Source organism: Haliotis cracherodii, unplaced genomic scaffold, assembly GCF_022045235.1.
Source record: "Haliotis cracherodii isolate W230 unplaced genomic scaffold, xgHalCrac1.p SCAF_18, whole genome shotgun sequence".
NCBI classification, from domain to species: Eukaryota; Metazoa; Mollusca; class Gastropoda; order Lepetellida; family Haliotidae; genus Haliotis; species Haliotis cracherodii.
Genome location: NW_027266273.1, coordinates 12,315,582 through 12,338,484, shown reverse-complemented (window position 1 = coordinate 12,338,484; position 22,903 = coordinate 12,315,582). Strand labels below are relative to the sequence as shown.

General features: G+C 39.6%; 1 protein-coding gene across 3 annotated transcripts in view; it reads right to left on the bottom strand.

The window, feature by feature from the left end:
* Positions 1 to 6,568: 6,568 nt before the first annotated feature.
* Positions 6,569 to 22,903, bottom strand: part of LOC139465777 (hyccin 2-like) — a 252,744-nt gene continuing 236,409 nt past the window's right edge. For all 3 annotated transcript variants that reach the window (XM_071247673.1, XM_071247674.1, XM_071247675.1), the window contains exon 12: positions 6,569 to 13,248. In XM_071247673.1, coding sequence (XP_071103774.1) covers positions 12,818 to 13,248 — 431 coding nt within the window. In that variant the 3' untranslated portion in view covers positions 6,569 to 12,817. The remainder of the gene's footprint in view (positions 13,249 to 22,903) is intronic.

Sequence of the window (22,903 nt, the reverse complement as noted above, 5' to 3'; positions counted from 1 at the left end):
AAATACTGTTCCAAATGGTTAAAACCCAGCTCAAGCACCTACTATGATAGGTAAATGGGGCACCAGGAGTGAGTTTGGTTTTATGTCACTTTGAACTGTGTTCCAGTTATATCATGGTGTGTCAGCTTACATCTGGGAAGAAAACCCCAAAATGATGCAGGTCTTACCACTTTGGTGAAATCCAGGAGCATGGGTATGGAGCTGACAAACCAAGAAACATAATCAAAGCGAACCGCGATTCGAACCCACAATCATAGGTTACTGGCATGCCCAAGGGACACAACTCAGCAAAGTGAATTGCAGCGCCTTGGGTGACTGCCTCATCCTTGTCCCCTGGGGCACCAGAGGCTTATCATACATACAACTCCAAACGTTTTGTGATGTTCAGATGGAAAAGTCTTCTGTTTCTGCAGCTAGTCTACATAATATGCTATCAGCTGCCAGGGCAGTTCCTTCCAAGAAACAATCCAGTCTGATTGAAACTGTAACAAGATCAACAATAGATAGTCATCACTACAGGTCAAATAACCTTCCTCTGCATCAGGCATAGCGTTATAACAAGACGATCAAATTTTGTCACAAAATGTTCAGGGCTCATTGTCATCATAACTTTATATTGAATTGATCTGAATGAATATCAGGGCCTATGAAAGTCTTAGAATTAAAACTGATATTTTGCTGAGAAACCATTAAACCCATTCGTGACCAACTCTTGTAATTCCGGGACAAGCCGAATAGCGACTCGTGCCCCTCTCGTGGCCATTTTTGCGACCGGGTTCCGTCTTAGCGCAAACGGGCATACCTAAAACAATTGTCAACTTGTTGCGTAATCGTTCACACATTTTCCCATTATAATATATATATTTCAGATGCAATTTAAAGCACATCGGGACGTGCGGAATTATACAGTATGATTAACACATTTAACTGTGTCTTTGGTATATTTTTAGATGCAAGACATGTAAAATCAAAAATTATTTCTGAGGGATTCTTTGACGAAGAATTTGAAATCCTATGCGCATTCTGATTGGTTTGTCGAATTTTCGCACAAAACATTCATCGATAGGGGGACGAGTCTTCTTGCAGGTTACGGAAAGGGGCGAGTGGTGACGAATGCATTAAACCCACTGGTGTGATTATTTTTAGCTTTATTTTACAAGACACGCCATCTTTACACTTTCTTAGTCGAGAAATGCACTGACAAAAAACTGAACTTGTTCACATTTCAAAAAGAAATATCTCCTAATTCTGTGAGCTTTATTGAATTTTTTTTTTTTTAATTTGATCCAAGATGGTTTCTTATTTCTTATGTTACTTCAAAGTAATTGAGTCCATGAAATTTCTTTATTGGTTAATTTCTTACGCCATTTATCCAATTACTCTTCATAATTACTTTTGAAGAATTCCAAACATTACCAAATTCTTCAAGGAATCTCACACTCAAAATATCTCCAAGCAACATCATGCCTGAAGTTTGGCCTGCTTACACTCAGTGTCTGCCTGGAGGCTTGGAAACATGAAGACTTCGAAACACATAACAAGTTTTAAGTTCTCAAAACAATACTGCCTTCCATATCAATAACAATCTTAACATGAAAGCAATGAGCTGTTTTGCATTTCAAATTGGCGGTAACAACTTCCGAGTAAGAAATAATGCCCTTGACAAATTGCACATCTCACAGTTACAGAAATATAGCATCAACAATTTATCTGGACAAAATGTACCTGGCCTTCCTGTTAAAGGGGAAGTTTACACGCAAAAATCACTTTCTTTCTTTTTCTAAACAAAACGCAATTTTAGAATTAGTTAGTATCTGTGTTTGAAAATATACACTCATTTTTTTTCACAGTGAAAGTAGGAAGCTCACAATGGTGTGAAATTGATATGCCGTTATGAGGCCTTCGTTTTACGTGCGAAATAGGCCTGAGTTATCCCCCTTAGATTATGACGTAATTGGTGCCAATTCAACTGGGTCCCTGTCTATTCTCAACGCAAAAGATATCAAGGACCAGTTTGCGGTAAAACAACATGGTCTACGACACACTGCGGCGCAGTGGTGACTCAGCATAACACAATTCTGGATGGCATCTGAGATGCTAGAATCACAAAACTGTACCTACACCACGTGAAGCGGCTCTAACAAAGCATGATGACGTCATAATGTTTATCAATTGGCACCAATGACGTCATATTGCAAGGGACATAAGCCATGGTGTTTTTGTTATGGAAATAGAACACTTGGTAAATGTGAAAAATATAAATCGTTTTAGTTCAAAAAATATGTTAATTAAATATGATGTTTTTATATTTTTGTCTATGACACTTCTATGTTAACACTTTTAATGTGGAAAAAGTACAAGAAAAAAAGGTTCATATCCGTGTGAACTTGCCCTTTAAAGCCGGCCAATTTAACATCTTGTTCTATACACTTCAAAAAACCAAGGACCACCCAGTTCTTTCATATTACCATAGTTAATCTCTCATGCCATGACAGATTAACAATGGTAGTATGAAAGAATCCGTTGGTCCTTAACTTTTCATAGTAGCATAACTTGTCTTGGTATTTACTTCATGGGGCTGAAGCCAAAATATACTAAATAGCAAATGGTGTCAAGGCTATTTTTCTAAAAGAAGGGGTAAAAAAATAACTTTCGAAAATTTAGGTTTGTTGAACAAGAAAATAAACTGGTCTGTCTAGTTGAATACTATCTGAGGATTTCCACACATGGATCCTGCACACTGATGTTGAACAAGTTCTAACGCCTGTAAAAAAACCAACATGCTGTCACTTTCATCAACACAGCAGGGATGTGACCTGAAGTCTTTGAGCGATGTACACGGAAGATCTTTGGCTTTGAAGAGGTAAGTGCATTGATGACAGTGATAAGATTTTCCTACAAACCGACTACCTTTGACTCAAAATTATTGCAAATAACAAATAGTCCATACACTAAATTTACGGATCTGTTGGCCTTAGAAAAAAAAGTATAATAAGAATGACAAGCTTTTTTATACCACCAACAGTAAAGATTGCTTTGACAATGAAATGCTGCTATCAGATTTTAGATTTATAATATTTATAAGGGCCCAAACATGGCCAAATCTTTTTTTCTACCAATCCAAATCAAACTTGAAGATGAAACATTTTTTATTACCAAATCTGTAACCCCCCCCCCCCCCTCCTGAATTAAGTCTGGCTCTGACACAGATGAGTGAGTGAGTGAGTGAGTGAGTGAGTGAGTATGGTTTTACATCGCTTTTAGCAATATTCCAGCGATATCACGGCGGGGGACACCAGAAATGGGCATCACACATTGTACCCATGTCGGGAATCGAACCCAGGTTTTTTCGGCATGACAAGCGAACGCTTTAACCACTAGGCCATCCGACTGCCCCTGACACAGATGATACGACATACAAGATGCAATGACAATTGCACTGATTCATCACATAAGTACATTATAAAAACAGTTCGTTTAAAACACAATTTCACAATGACCAAATTTTGAAGCAGTTGTATTAGAATAGAATAAAAATAAGTGCATTTGAAACAACACCTTCATGAAATCAATTTAAGAAGTAGATTTTAGCACCTAGTTCTCAACCTCAGTGTGAACCTCATCAGTAACATTAACCTTTCCACACTGTTCTCAGCAAGGTAACACTCCCAGGCTGCCTCTGTGGTCTAGTGATAGAGCATCTGCCCGGAGAGTGGAAGGTCCAGGGTTCGATCCCCCGACGTGTCATACCAAAAGACGTTAAAAGAAGTCAAGGGGCTAAAAGAAGGAGTGCTCGGCTCGGAGTCAGTATACTGTGTCTGAGTGGGGTATTACTGTTAAACTGCAAAATGGTATCTCAGTGGGCTAGCTCTATAAATTGGCATCAGTCTGGACTAGTACACAGCGATACACACACACGTGCATGCACGTCGCTATATAAGTGCAATAATCTTGAACGAGATGTTAAACCCCATTTCACCTCACCTAGCTTTAACAAACTACTACTGTCCATACACACTGATTTCACTGGCATTGATAGTAACATGGCAACTTGATTGCTACTAGCATCTTTTCAACTGGAATGTCACTAAAGCATCTTACAGTCAGTCATCATTGTTGCATCTCATCACCATAGACTTCACCTCAGCCAGCTTCCACGAGCAGATCTGTCCTGCATGGTCTCATGGTCTAGTATTACTACATGTACACACAAGGGAAGAAAACACTCTCTCCTAAAACAATGAGTTAAAAATATCCTGGTGCAAATGAGAAGGCAGGATAAAGAAATTGCTTGTTTGAATATTGTGTCAGCCTTGCTACTGATGTAAATTAAGCTTGTATTTTTGACAAGGATGAGTTGTGTTCAGATTATTTAAGGTTTGACACCAAGTTTACAGCATTTTTAGATTCGATAGATTTTTAGCTAAAATGGATAGAATTATCCTTAAACCCCCCGCATGTTATCAAAAATGAGTGGGCCAGTGTAGCTTGATAATGCCCTTATATTGCTTGACGACGGGCCATTATCACGACAGTTGTTAGGTGACGTAATAGGGTAGGGATATGGGACGTCACTTTCAATAGTGACGTCATCTGGTTTGTTCTTTGACCTTTCCATATTTGCAAAAGTGGGTCAGTGAAATTCGTGTTGATTGCAGTAAATGTTTCCAAACCGATATTGTTTCTTTTTATCTTATAGCAAATTCCATCCATTTTTAGCTATAATAATGGTAAAGCTATTTTTCAGGGCATTATCATTTGCAGAAGCCCTCGGTCTTTTCAATCGCCCTCCTTCGACGGGCAGTTAATGGAAGACCTCAGGCTTCTGCAACTGATAATGCCCTGAAAAATAGGGTTACCCTTTCAGTATCTTCAATAAGTAAAAAGAATGGCTAAAAGTCCATGTAGCTGACCTGAATTAGGGAGCAGAATTTGAAAGATGGCAATGTATGCATGAATGTATCAGGGCCATCATGGGTCACAACAGGTTGAAACTTATGTTGTATGTTTGTTGGCATTCATCAAATCACACACATAATTCCCGTAAACTTCTGGGATAAAACTAGTCTTCAGCAACTAAAGGGATTGGGTGGTCAGGCTCGCTGACTTGGTAGAATTGTGTAGATCGATGCTCATGTTGTCAATCACAGGTCGAGACTATTATTTACAGACTGCCATCATATAGCTGGAATATTGCTGAGTGAGTTAAACAACACACACACATATATAATGTTCGTAAATAGCAAAGTAATGGGTACAAATGTGATGGCTGTCACGTTTAAAATCATATCTTGTTTGTTTGTTGTTTAACGCTACACTCAGCAATATTCCAGCTATTTGATGGCAGTCTAGTGATTGATGTCATGAGCATCAACCTACGCAATTGGGATATGATGACATCAACCAAGTCAGCAAGCCTGACCATCCGATCCTGTTTGTCGCCTCTTACGACAAGTAGTCGCCTTTCATGTCAAGCATGGGTTGCTGAAGACCTATGCTACCCAGGATCTTCACGGGTCTAAAATCTTATCTTATTTGTGTGTTTTCATGATGCCAACAAAGACAACAAACACAAAATCCAACAAAAGATTTTGAAGAACTTACAACACATCAATGTGTGCTCACATGAAATTTTCAACAAGCTTGCTGTGACGGCAATAATGAACAAAAAGAAACATGTAATCACTTTCAAGAAATACAATTGCTTGGATAACCCATGCAAAGCTTCTCTCAATAAAGTATCTCAGTTTGAAATTGTAAAGATTTAACATTCACGGTGAATGGATGTTGGAAAAAGTGCTGTGACCAAGCTCAGATGAACTTTCGTTTCGGGACAGACAAGACAAGAAAACATCAGTCAAATAAGCAACAACTTCACCATTTGCCCCAAAGAAAATATAAACACTGACCCTAGTAGTACCTGCCATTAAATCTGTCATTATAAAATCAACCATCTTGCAAATATAGACACCATTCCATATGAAAATACCGCTGGACGCTATGTATGAAAGTTGAGGACAAAGACAACAATTGGCACTAGATAGACTCTACACAATCAAGATGCAAATTCTCGCCCAGATTTACAAATGCATAACGAATCTACATGCAACTGGGACAAGACTATCGTGCATAATAAATTCCTGCGAAGACAAGCAGTTGTGAGATATACTCCACAAACCAAACACCCAGTTGTATAGGTAAACAACCATCACAGGGATGTCTCAGGGTCCCTCAACCTAATGAGTGTTTGTATCTATACTATTCAGCATTTGCTAAGATCAAACTAGTCTCTTGCCAAAGGTGAGGTTCTCAGCAAATGTTGAGCGGAATATTCCATCAGTTTGATCGCCATATTTCTTTGTACTGTGATCTTGAGGTACAAGCGAAAGCTCTATTGAATTCAGGGGTTACTTTACTGAGCATGGTGACATAGATTTAGTTACAGCGCCAAAGGTTCAGGACAATTTGTCAAAAACAAAGCAAATCTCTTCTGAAGTTTGCTGAGAAAATTTACTATCTAAATGTTGAGATAGGACATTTAGGCAAGCGGAGGCATCGCCACGGCACCAGATGTGCTACCATCCTTGCTGATCTCTTTCTTAAAGTCGAAGAATCAGAATTTCTATTCAGATTGGCAAAATCAAAACAAGGAAATTTTGGCAAGAAGTTTAACTCAAGCTTCAGGTAAATCAATAATCTGATATTGTTCAATAACGGTGAAAGTCCTCTTAATGATTTATCCACCTGGGCTCGAACTAAGAGAGATCAGTGACACTGACTTATATGTTTCTAATTAGGTCTATGCATAAACATTCAGAGAGACAAAAATGATTCCAAATACTGTATGACAAGAGGGATGACGTCAACTTTCCCTTTATGTCAAGCAATATTCCAGAACATCCAGCCTTTGGTGTCTTCACTGCACCAGCTTTCAGGTACACTAGAGCGCACACAAGGAGACTTCATAGTGAGTGAGTTGTGTTTATTGCCGCTTTTTACAGCATTTAAGTTTTATCACGGCGCGTCAGCTTCATGTGGGAGGAAAGCCCGAAGTGATGCAGGTCTCAGACGTTTACCACTTCGGTGAAACCCACGAGCACGGGTATCGTGCTGACAAACCTAGAAACATAACCGGGATTCGAACCCACAATCATAGGTTTCTGGCTTGCCCAAGGGACGCAACTCTTCACAGCGAATCGCGGCGCCTTAGAGTACTGGGCCACCCGTGCCCCCTAGGAGATATCATAGATTCCGATGACTCTTGCTTAAATTTAACATAAGACCATTACTGGTTATTTAAATTCATTTGACAATTGGCAGTTTTTTTAGATACAATACCAATCTTGACACATGAACAACCCTTCTGAAATGTTAATGATTCTTATACAATCAAACAAATGTTATTCATTTACTAATGCCCTTACATGTTAAACATAAAATGGTTGACATACTAAGGAAATTTGTGTAAGTTAATTACAAATACAACTGGGGCTGACTGATGCAAGTTCTGCTTCATTTCAACCTACATGTATCGATGTAGGTACCTATATGTACCGAGGTATGTACAGAAGGGAAAACAGGACATGTTGCATTGATACTAGCATACCAGAAGTGTAACAGCGGGTATATGTATATTCATGAACATCTACACCGAGGAAATCACATCTCAGTATTACATGGCCGACAGTTTAACATTGGTAATAACAGCCCATTTTGCTAATTCTACTCAAACTGTGACCCCAATCATTACCATATTTGTCACATGATCAGAGTACTCCACATGTTCCTGTTTACTTTCGGGTGAACAATTGACTTGCCTTTCCATGTGTTTGTTAAATAGTACTCAAAAGAAGTTGAAGAACAATCTGATTTTTCCTATTACTACAGTTAATCTGTCATGGCATCAACTGCAGTAATATGAAAGAATCGGGTGTTCTTTAATTTCTTTTGGGTAGTATATATAATAGGATTCTGGATATCTGGATTTTGGCAGTTGTAAGGAGAATGTTTAAGAAGTGACATACTGTTTACAAAGACTGATTCACACACGCTTCAGCCAATCACAGCATCGTATGTCACTGTTATGTCACTTACACCCTTCTGGCCTGGTGAGGATGGATGTGGTTCTCCTTCACAATATTGTGCTTAACAATGTACCATCGATAACGTAACAAAAGTTAAATGTCTCTGTCTAAAATGCAGCAAGACAATACTCCATCTTCCCGAGGCAAGGGAGTTAACTGACTTTAAAAGCCCAGTTGGCTATTACTAGTTATGTCCCTCCCATTGCCCAATCAGATTCCACCTCTTATATCACTTGCAATAGCTTCAAACGAAATGTCAGTGCCCAGTCAAGGCCTTAACTCGCAAAGTGCATCAAACAACCTGAGCACCTCGATTAAAACATGGAAGACAAATTTGAAAAATATTTGTCAACATTCAGTTGGCGGTACACATGCTTTGCAAATCCTTCAGTCGACCCGAATCTTCACTTTGAAATTTGTTTAAAAAACTCCGGATGTCTAGTTCACTATGCAATTTTGATTGGACTATGCAGAATTCCAGCCTAGTTCTGCAAGGGTGGAAACTGGACTTTCATAGTCATTAACACCCTTACCTTTGGAAGATGGACAAAAATCCTTCAATTGATACTCTTGTTGTGTGCTAAAATTGGTGACAATAGAAAACAGTTCTGGAAAATAAAGGAAAATGCTGAACGGCTCAGTAACCGGCGCAAGTATTAGAAGAGACATAGTGACATCGTAGAGCCAGAGACAGTTCTCAGTGTTGAAGGGGGCGAGCCTGGATATATACAGAGTAACAACAGGTCAACGGTACGCTCCGGACTTTGTATATGTCATTTGTTCTTTAAACTGTTCAACAACAATGATTTTATACCAAATAACAACACTCATAATGAATGATACAAGGGGTTAACTAAAATCAGAGAACAAAATGTAGATGTAATTCTATGGTTATATACAAATAGTAAATTGTGTCTACAATATGTCTTTCATGATCTGTCAAACCTACCCTTTGGCTCCTCACCATAACCCTACTACTGGTACACATACAGGTGTCCCTCATTATAACAACTTCCAATAACTATGTACAAAGGTGCACATATACTACCCAAAATATGTTAAGGACCACACAATTTTTCATATGTCTAGTTAACCTGTCATGCCAGAACAGATTAATTATAGAAATATAAAGAACAGGTGATCCTTTACTTTGCTCGAGTAGTATATTTGTCACCCCTCACCTCTTTCCTTGAACAAAGACTTGTTTCCCCTATTGGTAAGCGTCATTTGTGAAAACATGATAAATGTACAAGAATCACATCAGAATGTATATATGACAATAATATATATAAAGCGTCAATAAAAGAAAATATACCTAGAAACAATAATTACTATCTAAAGATTTACTAAACTGATTGTCACAAGTCACATACTGAATATTATGCTTGCGCTGTGTTAGGACCCTGCCATATAAAGGCTAATATGAAAGGAATTGAGTCATTATTCAGCTTGTCCCACAAGTATAAGAGTGGTCTGCATGCATAACTTCACAAGTGGAATTATCTCTATCATAACATTTTTAATCTGTAACATAAGCGTAAATACAAACCTACTGATTTTAAAATCAACAACTTTAAGTGGGCAATATTTATGACAATCATTGCTTCAAATTACCTATAGGGTTAGTCTATCATACAGACCCTGAAACAAATATATCCAATACAGCCCATGCAAGGCTATAATATTTGGCAAATCTAGACTACATCTCAAAATGAAGAGAGTCTCTGGGCTCCTTTTAATTATATTTTTATTAGGATAATTTAAAAACTGTATAATTCTTGTGAATACCCTACCTCTATTACATCATTGCCATAAATTCCTGTTTATGCTGAGAACTACACTACTAATTTTTTATAAATTTTCAACAGACGTCCTCTTCACTGTAAGATATGTTCTTTTCAGAGACAAGGTGGAAATCTACAATAAGGTTACAGCATGGGTTTACTCATCACTGTGTTCTCTCATCTAAATGTCAATTAAAATGATTTTCATGGCATGGCACATAAATCTTAAAATACGTAGGTTTGAGGCTTCAGTTCTTCTAGTGACGCAACACGCAAGTACAACGATATAATCCCAATGTCCCATCGCATATACCACAGAAGTATGTAATAGGCATCGTTCTATCAAACCACTACAAATTAATTATTTGTCAGATTTGTCAAATGTGAATACAATGCAAGGATTGTGTTTGTTGCCTTTCCACAAAAGTAAAGATTATCCAAGTATTGACCCAGAATATATTCAACAATATTTTTCCCATGAATATATTTAAAGCATTTATAGAGTATGGTATTTATGGTGGAAAGTCTATAGTTGCCCACAGATGTAATATTGTAGCTAAATAGGACTGACCAAATGAACTTCCTCAGAAATAATGAAATTTACATCAACACTAACTTTCTTACATGAACAAATAATCCTTGTGTTAATATTTAAGCACACACCTGTTCAATTTGATTAAACAGATTAGACATGAAATAAGGAGTACTTTTTCAAATGAATTAAAAAACATCAGTAAAAATCTTTCACAATAAGGTCTGCTTGATTTATTAATAAGGTTAATATCATTAGGTGTTTGTGTTTTATCTCCACATGGAACATGCTTCATTGTATTTACCAGTCAATATAAAACACAATCACAAACATTACATGCTTGACTGGGAAGTGCAAGGACAACAGCATGGAAAGCTTGACACATTATGACACAGATATACTTATGGCTTTAAGAGAATAGATATTCACATATTTACACTTATACAGTTATGCATGCCTTAGATATGGAGCATTGTTGATATACTGGAGTTGTCAATTAATGACAAAATAAAATAATAAACGAGGACATAAAAACAATGAAACAAGTCGTGACACAAGCCACATCCACTGATTTGCAGAGACACAGCAGAAACATTTTGAAAGCTTGATATAAAAGGTAAATGACTTTGTGAAATATAACCATCTGTTTTAAAAAAACCATTTCCATGTTGGTTGAAGTCAATACGAGTACAGGGAATCTGGAGTTGATACAGAATAACGTGTTGTGTTTGATATCATGTTGTATCTGTTTACCATTTCAGGATTCTGGAGAAAAGAATCACATTTCATGAATGGCAAAATTGTACTTATTCTTAGTCTTCAACTAAAATGTGTCACTTTCTTCCAAAATATATATATTACTTCTTGAATGTAAAACAAAGTGCTGTCCTTTTTATCTCACATCTTAAAGTAAGCATGTTGTACAAAAATATTAACATTAAAACAAGAACTGACAGATCTGGAATGAAGACTTCAGAAGAGCTGGAATGAGATAATGGAGAACACGTATTGACAAACATAACAAAACCTGACACACACAACCAACAATCCACAATTACAAACAAATCAACAAGATTACCTCAATTAAAAACAGACCCCACGACCAGTCATGGAACAGAAACACAAAACTTCAAGAAGTCACAATATGGCAGAGTAGGATAGAGTAACCTCCCTTGATTAAGACAGTTACCTCCCCTGTATAGATTCCGCAGAACAGTATGTAACACTGACAAACACAGAATTTGGTTGATATGAGATCAGAAATCATAAGAGACATTAACACAGTATTTGTGCACTTACTGTGCTGGGTAAAACATGCTATTCAAGATGCACATAAGCTAAACAGTAACTCACAAAAATGAAAGAAAGAAATATCTCAAAGTTCGAAGCTTGTCGTACATTTCAACCATTCTACTGGATATATTTATCAGTGGTAATATTTCAAGAATATGCCCAAGACTGCACTGTCAATGAACATTTCAAGGCTGTCACTTTCATCACTATTCCACAGCTTAACACCTCATCATTTCTACCTGTGTCCATGCTTATTCTATACTGATGATGTGTGGCATATACAGTAAACTAGGGTTAAAAAGAACTCAAAGGGACCACTTATTTGAGTTCATAATAACTGTAGTTCGTTCTAAGCATATATACAGCAAATGGCCTGGACTAAGAAATAAGTATCGATCAGTTCGTTATAAACGTGTTCATTATAAACATAGTTTACTGTATATCATTGAATAACACTAAGCGAAAACATGTTGGTTATGATAGCAACAAATATAATTCGTAACAGGAATTTCATGATATAAACCACTGGTGATCTTCAAGAGGGTATTTGCATACTATAAAAGCATGGTTAAGCAATGAACATGTAACAAATTAAAAGAAGTTCATTCATGCTCACTATGTACACTGGAGAATGAAATCATAAAGACATTTACGAGAAAACATTTCAATAAGGCCTTTTAACTCTACCATTTGTTCGTACATTAATACTGGCAGCTGAGTGGTCTAAGGCGCAACAATTTTTTGTGCAGAGTTGTGTCCCTTATTTGTGCCAGGATCAGGTTGTGGGTGTGAATCCCATATTTACTCAGCACTGTTTTCGACTTGTGACACTTTGTCTTGAATGGCTGCGAAGATTACTGATGTGGCGTTACAATAATCACTCACTCATTTTGGGCATACCTGTTTAAATAGGCGTTACACAGTATGACTTACTAAAACTTAACACTAAAACCTTAAACTTACTCACTGCTACACAATGATCATGTGGACATGCATCAACTTATAAACTATATAAAAATGATTTAGTGTGAAGTGTCTCAGGTAAAGATATATAGTTGTAGAAAGAGTTAATATTGAAGGGTTAAAAGACCTGATGAAATGCACCATGTTCATTTAAAGAATTATCATAAATCAGTACTGAAGTTCTCCTGATTAACGGAACCGTTCTTGCTATCCTTGCTTCTGCTTGTTGCTGGTAAACTCCGACTCTTTTCCGACTGGAAGCTGTCATCACTACCATTTGCTGCGACATAGGGATCATCATGGCTACCTGATCGCCGTGGCAACGCATGAAGTTCAAGGTTGTCTACGACTGACTTTGACTGCCCCTTCACCACTGCCACGGAAATACTATCGGAGGAATCTCCATTGAAAATGGCTGATTTTGTGCTTGCATCAGAATCTTTCCGAACATCCTTTCCTCGTATCTTGTCTCCTTTCTTTGCTGCCTTCTTCCCTGACGACCTTGCCCCTTTGGGAAGACCTTGACCTTGGTCTCCATCTTCATCAATGGGTTCTAGTTTCACATCTTTGGCAGTTGGCACAGAAATGTCATCTGAAAAATATAATAATTGAATTTATTTTTAATCTGAAAACTACTGAGCTAGTTTCATTTCTCCAACTATTTAGTCCACTTTAATGTGTGAGATTTACAAAAAACAAAACCAGGTTTTTGGTAAACATTTCAACTTAACCAAAACTGGAGATAAAAGCATCAATGCTATTACATGTACATGTACCAGTAGTACATTGCAAACCATTTAATATACTATTATAATTAAACATCTAACCATATAAATTATTCAACCACAGGGCCCCATATTCCACAAAGCTATCTTAGCGCAATGACTGTTGAAAGTCTATGTTAAAGTATGGCAGTTATGATTGTCTTATATCTATGGTCTCTGAAATCAACCTCAGTTACCCAGTGTATCATATCTCCATTCAATAATTACATTTATCACCTACAAGGGCAAACATATCGGGGGTCATAAAAAGCATATGTGCCCTTGGGTCATATCACGTCACAAGACAACAGTGTATTGTCTTGTATTGTCATCTGGACGGCTTTCTTGACGTCATTAGAATCTTATTGTTACATGAGGTCGGAATGATGGACGTCATCCGGACATCATTGTTGACGTCATTTGAATCTTATTGTTACATGAGGTCGGAATGACGGACGTCATCCAGACATCATTGTTGTCGTCATTTGAATCTTATTGTTACATGGGGTCGGAATGACGGACGTCATCCGGTTATCATTGTTGACGTCATTAGAATCTTATTGTTACATGAGGTCGGAATGACGAACGTCATCCGGAAATCATTGTTGACGTCATTAGAATCTTATTGTTACATGAGGTCGGAATGACGGACGTCATCCGGATGTCATAGTTGACGTCATACGAATCTTATTGTTACATGAGGTCGGAATGATGCCACACTAGAAACAACATCATAGATGAAGATTGTTGACGTCATTTAACAAATTGTTGTTCCATTGCTGTTGCGACTTCCTTGTCCTTGGAGGTAAACACTAAAATTTGTCTCTGTATGGAGACATCTTCTTCGGTAATAAATAGAACATTGTAAAAGTGTTCATGTCATACTCTTGCTCCGGAAATACCAGAAAATTTAGACACTTGTGTCGTGAACATAGTATGACATGGACACAAATATAATATCCTCTATATGCCATGAACCCAGTCAATACACAATGCTGAAAATAGCAATCCAATCAAATTACACTCACATGCAAGAGATATTCTTGGGGAGGATAGTGATAACAGAGATGGGTATAGCATACAATCTCTTCCCATACAAAGCTAAAGAATTGGGGCAGGATATTATATCATAATAGAATGGATTTATAAAGCACTAGATATCCGAGGATGTGATCAATGAGAAATGAATTAACATCTGCTCCAAATCTAACCTTGATATGCCTTGATATATCCATTTTGACCATGCTCTTAAATTCTCTCAAAATGCATTAATTTCAAAACTTATTATTTATCAATTTTCCTCATTATTTACACTGGCAATATTTGGCTATCAACGCTGACAGCAACCTTTGTGAAGTGGCTGACTTTGTTCTTTTAGATGAAGATGAGCTTCAGTGCCATTCCACTGATTTCTGATTTAATTTTTATTCTAACCTACTGGTTCGTTCTTCATCAATAAAATATTAAAGACAACATAAACAAAAGTGATAGTCATCCCCCTGGAATGTTGGGTGATATAGCAGGACAGATTAACTGTAGTAAAACAAGTCATCAGAAGGTGACAAACCCCCGGCCCCCACTATAGCAAAAGGCACCACTTCAGCCTATGATTCATACATATACCAAGTTTGGTGAAAAATCTTTCACTGTTTTCAAGTTAAGCTCCTGAAACGAAATATGGATGGACAGTTGGACAGACAGACCAGATTATGATTATCTCCCCCATAAAATGCCAGGGGGATAATGAAAGAATTGGATTGTTCTTTAACTTCTATTGAGTAGTATATATAGTCCCTCCTCCTATTCTTGCAGGTTTCCTAATCTCAGGGCAATACGCAAATATACAATGCAGTTGTTTACATTGGTGATATAAGTAGGTAGTGCCAAGGTGTCTTATATCGCTAAATTTTCTGAATATATTTTCAGCAATATTTCAGTTATCTGACGGCAGTCTGTAAATAATCGAGTCTGGACCAGACAATCCTGTGATTGATATCATGAACATCGATCCACACAATTGGGATATGATGGCATGCATCAACCAAGTCAATGAACCTGACCACCAGCCTGTTAATCGCCTCTTACGACAAGCTTGGGTTGCTGAAGACCAATTCTAACCCAGATCTTCACTATATATAAAAGAATCGGGTGGATCCTTAACATGTTTTGAGTAGTACATGTTCCTTCACTTGACAATATTAACATGAGGGTCCTTAACCCAATGTTATCTGCATTACACCTTTTTCAAAAGAAACATTTATACACATGGTCACATTTCAAAATTCTTGACACAACAGAGTATATCCTAAAGCTATTAAGGAAACAATTTACCATGACCCAGGGCCCCTCTTAGCAAGCAGGGACAAGTTTTTCATTACATTAATGCATAGTTGTAAGGGAAATACTGTTTGTTTAAACTCGTTAGGGAACTTGTTATAAAACTCCACAAGTAATAATATTGGAGCAGCTGCTTCTTGATACTAATGAGAAATAAATCACGAACTTATACCAGCAGGAACTTGGAACGAGTTGCTTACATATGCTTTCAATAAGCAGTTGTTCATAACTGATGGAGCTTAAAAAGGTTTCAATATTCAAAAGTGACACTGACCTTTTAACACATATTCCTCTCTCATACTGCTGTTATGATACAAGAATCTAACATATTTCTCTGACATATGGAATTGTTTGTTTGTTGTTTGTTGTTTAACGCCGCACTCAGCAATATTCCAGATATATGACGGTGGTCTGAAAAATAATCGAGTCTGAACCAGACACTCCAGTAATTGATATCATGAGCATTGATCCACGCAATTGGGATCGATGACATGTATCAACCAAGTCGGCGAGTCTGACTACCCGATCCCGCTAGTCGCCTTTTACGACAAGCATAATGCCTTTTATGGCAAGTATTGGTTGCTGAAGACCTATTCTACCCAGGCATCTTCACGGGTCCCGACATAATGAAATAATTGGAAATTACCTGCGCACATGATGCACTATAAGAAAGATTATTCCAAGTGAGACTGTTTGGAACCCAATTATCATCCTCAGTGACATAATTGTTTTCATAGGGGTTTTTGTGGAAATTGTGAGAATTTTCTAGATTAAATACCAAGAATTTGAAAAAGAAGATCAAACATCTAGATTTTCTGAACTAGAATTTCACTATATCCCGGGTGCCGTTGTACAAAGTGATCTTGCAGCTTATGTTCTCGTAACTCCCATACCTTAACATAGACTTACGATAGTCGTAGTGCTAAGGTTGTTTTGTACGATGCTCTGGATACTGTATCAGATGTACTATGTGGGAGATTGGTTAGAACCGGTACATCAGTACCCGTGTGATGGATTTCCAGTCAGAATACATCCTCAGTACCCATGTGGGGATTTCCAGTCAGAATACATCCTCAGTATCCATGTGGGGATTTCCAGTCAGAATACATCCTCAGTATCCATGTGGGTATTCCGTCAGAATACATCCTCAGTACCCATGTGGGGATTTCCAGTCAGAATACATTCCCAGTACCCATGTGGGGATTCCCAGTCAGAATACATCCTCAGTACCCATGTGGGGATTCCCAGTCAGAATACATCCCCAGTACCCATGTGGGGATTTCCAGTCAGAATACATCCCCTGTAACCATGTGGGGATTCCCAGTCAGAATACATCCCCAGTACCCATGTGGGGATTCCCAGTCAGAATACATCCTCAGTACCCATCTGGGGATTCCGTCAGAATACATCCTCAGTACCCATGTGGGGATTCCCAGTCAGAATACATCCCCAGTACCCATGTCGGGATTCCCAGTCAGAATACATCTCCAGTACCCATGTGGGGATTCCCAGTCAGAATACCACCCCAGTACCCATGTGGGGATTCCCAGACAGAATACATCTCCAGTACCCTTGTGGGGATTCCCAGACAGAAAAGGTCTCCAGCACAAGATTCCTGGTCAGAATAGGTCTGTATTACTTGTATGAGGATTCCGAATGTGAATTCCCACACAGGGACTAGGGACCTGTCAGAAAAGGTCCAGGGTAGATCTGGTGGTTACAGTGTGTGACATGGATTATTGTGTTTCATTACTCCTGATAACCAGTGAATGCGTTTGGTTTAAGGCAGCTATTAACAGTAACATGTTGTATTATAATGAAATGTGTGAGTTTGACGTGGGAAGAAAGCCGAAAGTGATGCAGGCCTTAGACATTTACTACTTTGGCAAAAACCCATGAACATCCATGAGTATGGTGTTGACAAACCAGTGTTCCCGTTGGGTTTTGAAACTGCCGGGACTGGCAACTCTAAATATCACCAGTTCCCTCGAATTTTTGTAAGCCCCAACTTTCAACAAATAAATGCAATGACGTCATCTCTGAAGTAACTTAGATCTACACATCATTCACACAAAGTTCAGTCACAATTATTTTGGGTTTTTTTTGTATTTCGAGACTAAGTCACTACAAATATATATTTAACCTCAAAGCAAAACGAAATATTATTTCCTTGCACAGAAAATAGACAACAGGGAACCCTGATGGTAAGTGACAAGCTGACTTTGTTCGAAAAATATTCTTATCTGAATATCATCAATGAATCACCATGAAATACCGGTCCAAGCCTAATTCTACCAGTAAAAAACTGGTAATTACCAGTAAACGGGAACACTGCAAACCTGTGACGATCCGGAGTAGAATAGGTCTTTAGCAACCCAAGCTTGCTGTAAAAGGTGACTATGCTTGTCATAAGAGGCGACTAACAGGATCGGATGGTCAGGCTTGCTGACTTGGTTGATGTATGTCATCGTACCCCAATTGCATGGATCGATGCTCATGATGCCAGCACTGGATTATCTGGCCCAGACATGATTATTTACAGACAGCTGTCATATAGCTAGAATCTTGCTAGGTGCGGCATTAAACAACAAACAAATAAACAAATAAAGACAAACCCAGAAACATAAAAACAGGGAAAACCATGATTCGAACCCTCGATCAATGGTTTCTTTCACAACTAAGGGTCTTGGCGAGTAGTGTTAGACAACTGGATGACCATACTGTCCTCCTGATAACTAGAACTGATGCTCATGGTGTACTGGTGTGCCATGGCCAGACTTGCCTTTTTATAGGCTGCCATTAGATAACTATAATATTGCTAAGTGAGTGAGTGAGTGAGTGAGTTGGGTTTAACACCGCTTTTAACAGTATTACAGTTATATCGCGGCGTGTCAGCTTAATGTGGGAGGAAAGCCCGAAGTGATGCAGGTCTCAGACGTTTACCACTTCGGTAAAACCCTCGAGCACGGACATGGTGCTGACAAACCTAGAAACATAATCAGGGCGACCCGGGATTCGAACCCACAATCATAGGTTTCTGTCGTGCCCAAGGTACTCAACTCTGCACAGCGAATCGCGGCGCCTTAGACGACTGGGCCACCCGTGCCCCCATAATATTGCTAAAACAACATTTACTCACTCGCTCAACAGATGATTTGAAACTATTTGGTAATCATATGGACAGGTTTCTGACAATACATCTTTTGGTTTCCAGTCCACGGTCGTGTTAACGGTTCACACATACAATTATGCTGTTGTGCTGCTTATTACTGTAATGAGACAAACTGCAGCAAGGAGTGTTCTCAAGTAGGTTTCGCACCATCTGAAGAGCCAAGGCAAGACCTCCCAGTGCTATGCATGATGCCTGCAGGTCGGATGTGCATCTCGACAGCTGCTGGTGCACTCAGCGAGAGAAATGTCTCTAAACTTAAAGGGAAGAATGTTGCTTATTCAGCAAAGTAAATATGCTCGTACATCCAAGGAGACATATATGTACATGCATCAGTGATAGGTTTTTGTGAACGCATGCTCTTCCACATAACTGCAATACTTGCAAATGTTATCTGGTCTGTGTCTCTTTTAAATGTTTATTCCAAGTAAGGCAATGGTAATAAATGAATGTAATGCTAAGAAACTGATACATGTGTTTGGATTAAGTGGTCTCCATGTTCTGATAGGATGTACGTTTAACTCTCAACGTCAGGTGAGGTGAGGTGAAATGTGGTTTAATGTCGCATTCAAGATTATTGCACTCATATAGTGACGTGTATGCACGTGTGTGCGTGGGTTTATCTTTATCTGGACTTATGACCATTTAATAATGCCAGCCAATTGATACTCGGTACTCGTTCTTTTCCATTTCTGTGTCCATTTGGTTGGTTGGTTGGTTTTACACTGCACTCAGCAATATTCCAGCTATATGACGGCGGTCTGTAAATTATCGAGTCTGGACCAGACAATCCAGCGACTGATATCATGAGCATTGATCCACGCAATTGGGAATGATGGCATGAATCAAACCAAGTCTGACCACCCGATCCTGTTAGTCACCTCTTACGACAAACATAGTCACCTTTTACGGCAAGCATGGATTGCTGAAGACCTATTCTACCCTGGATCTTCACAGGTTGTGTCCGTTTGGACCCCTATCACTTTTAACTGGCTGTCACTGATATAAAAACCGCTTCAATAGACCAAATGCACTTGCAATGAACTACTCAAACGACGTACTATATTGACTAGTTTACTTTGTTATGGCCCATAGTTGAAAGTTAGTCAGGCTTTGAACTTTTTGACCAGCCCTCGTACAAGGGAATCCATTAGGTTGCTTCTTACGACCAGCATAGGTTGCTGGAAAGTAGTTCTATTCTGTAATCCCACCTGAACGTCTGAACGTTGACCCACAGATCAAACAGCACAAGGGTGCAGGACATTATTGAAACATCCCCACTCAGACACAGTATACTGACTCTGAGTTGACCAGTACTTGTTTAATCTTCTTAATGCCGAGCACCAGGCAGGGTAACAACAAGTACCATCTTTGAAAAGTACCATCATTTGGTCCCAGCATAAGATATACCAGAGAATGTTTGGGGCTTTTTTCAGCAGTGGATACTCATAAAATATTAAGAATTATCATTGATCCGAATAATATTATCTCTCACAAGCTAAAATAATCATACAAACACAGCACCAATACTTTGACCTAGATTCTTCTGAACTATATTCAAGGTAAAAGGATAAATAGAGAATCTCACCCTTGCGTCATTTGATATCAAATATATCAACACTTGTGTTTGATAAAAGTGGAAAAACTCCAAGGCTTGCCGAGATTTTATTTATCATCCATCATCATTCTTCCAATGTTTTCAGTTTGTAGACAGTTATAAGCAGTGTCTTAAGTGTAAAAAGTACTGCTAACAGCTTCAGTAGCAGAGGCATTAGTGATGTCATTTGATTGTGACAATAGGCCATTTATATTGTGCATATTTCCACACTACAGATCAAAAATGACCTAATTGGCTAAATGGACACAATCTAACAACAGTTATGTTATATTATTCAAAGACTACCACCTCTATTACATCATTGCCATAAATCCTGTATCTTATCTGTTGTCACACAAAACAATCTTCAGATTTTCAACAGAAGTCCCCTTCACTGTCAACAAACAATAATATGTTGTGCATGTAATAGTATTTGGTATTCATGAGAATTATTTATTTTAGTTATGACATTTCCTGAGATCAGCTGCACTGAACATCAAGGTTGCATGCCCTTCCTTCAAGGACACATGACTGTGACAAGTTGGAGGACATGCGAGCTGACAGAGGAATCCAGGAAATATCTCCCCCATACCCAGATGTCGGAGTCAATCTCAGATGTCAGGCTGCAACATTTATTGTCCCACATCTTAGACGTCTAACATTTCTCTACTCTTTAATAATTTTCACAACCATTTGTCACTTGTCTTTCATTCAGAAACTGCTCTTGAGTAGCACCTGACAAGGAGTGCTTGATCTGCTTCATTCACTGCAGCATGTCGCGCTATTGTCAGAACATGAGCAGGAGAAGCTGGCTGTGGTAACTGCTTTCATGGTTCAAATTGTGAACAGCAAAACATCATTTTGGCTGTATTAATGCCTGACCACCTCCCCTACACAGGACCAACACACCAGACAATCTGTAGGCCTGACTACCCCACCAACCCTGCTGACCCCTACACAGGACCACCACACCAGACAATCTGTAGGCCTGACTACATATACCCCACCAACCCTGCTGACCCCTACACAGGACCAACACACCAGACAATCTGTAGGCCTCACTACCCCACCAACCCTGCTGACCCCTACACAGGACCACCACACCAGACAATCTGTAGGCCTGACTACCCCACCAACCCTGCTGACCCCTACACAGGACCACCACACCAGACAATCTGTAGGCCTGACTACCCTACCAACCCTGCTGACCCCTACACAGGACCACCACACCAGACAATCTGTAGGCCTGACTACCCCACCAACTGCTGACCCCTACACAGGACCACCACACCAGACAATCTGTAGGCCTGACTACCCCACCAACCCTGCTGACCCCTACACAGAACCACCACACCAGACAATCTGTAGGCCTCACTACCCCACCAACCCTGCTGACCCCTACACAGGACCACCACACCAGACTATCTGTAGGCCTGGCTACCCCACCAACCCTGCTGACCCCTACACGGGACCACCACACCAGACAATCTGTAGGCCTGACTACCCCACCAACCCTGCTGACCCCTACACAGGACCACCACACCAGACAATCTGTAGGCCTGACTACCCTACCAACCCTGCTGACCCCTACACAGGACCACCACACCAGACTATCTGTAGGCCTGACTACCCCACCAACCCTGCTGACCCCTACACAGGACCACCACACCAGACAATCTGTAGGCCTGACTACCCCACCAACCCTGCTGACCCCTACACAGGACCACCACACCAGACAATCTGCAGGCTTGACTACCCCACCAACTGCTGACCCCTACACGGGACCACCACACCAGACAATCTGTAGGCCTCACTACCCCAACAACTGCTGACCACCAAAACACCTATTGACCACCCTTCAAGTACTAAACCTGACATCCCTAAACCTGATCAACAAAACCACTGGACGATCCCTTCACCTCACTACCCTGTCTTAACCACCCTTTTGATTATTCACCCAAACCAGTCTATGCCTGACCACCCTGATGCTGAACTCACCTGACAACCCCTATCCCCGCTACACGCAAACACCCCTGTGCCGAACCATCCCAACATCTTGTTGCCTGATCCCCCCCCCCCCCCACCCCACTCCCCAATGCTTGCCTCATCACCACCATGACCACCACCATGACCATCCCTGACAATACCAACACCCGAGGCACTACTCCCTACCTATCCCATCTCCTGACCACCACAACCATCCCTATGCCTGACCACCACAACCATCCCTATGCCTGACCTCCACAACCCACAACCACCTCTCCATCTGAACTAAACAACCTCCCCTCGCCCTGACCTTCACAACCACCCCTCCACCTGACCTCCACAACCTCACCTCCACCTGACCTTCACAATCACCCCTCTGCCTGACCTCCACAAC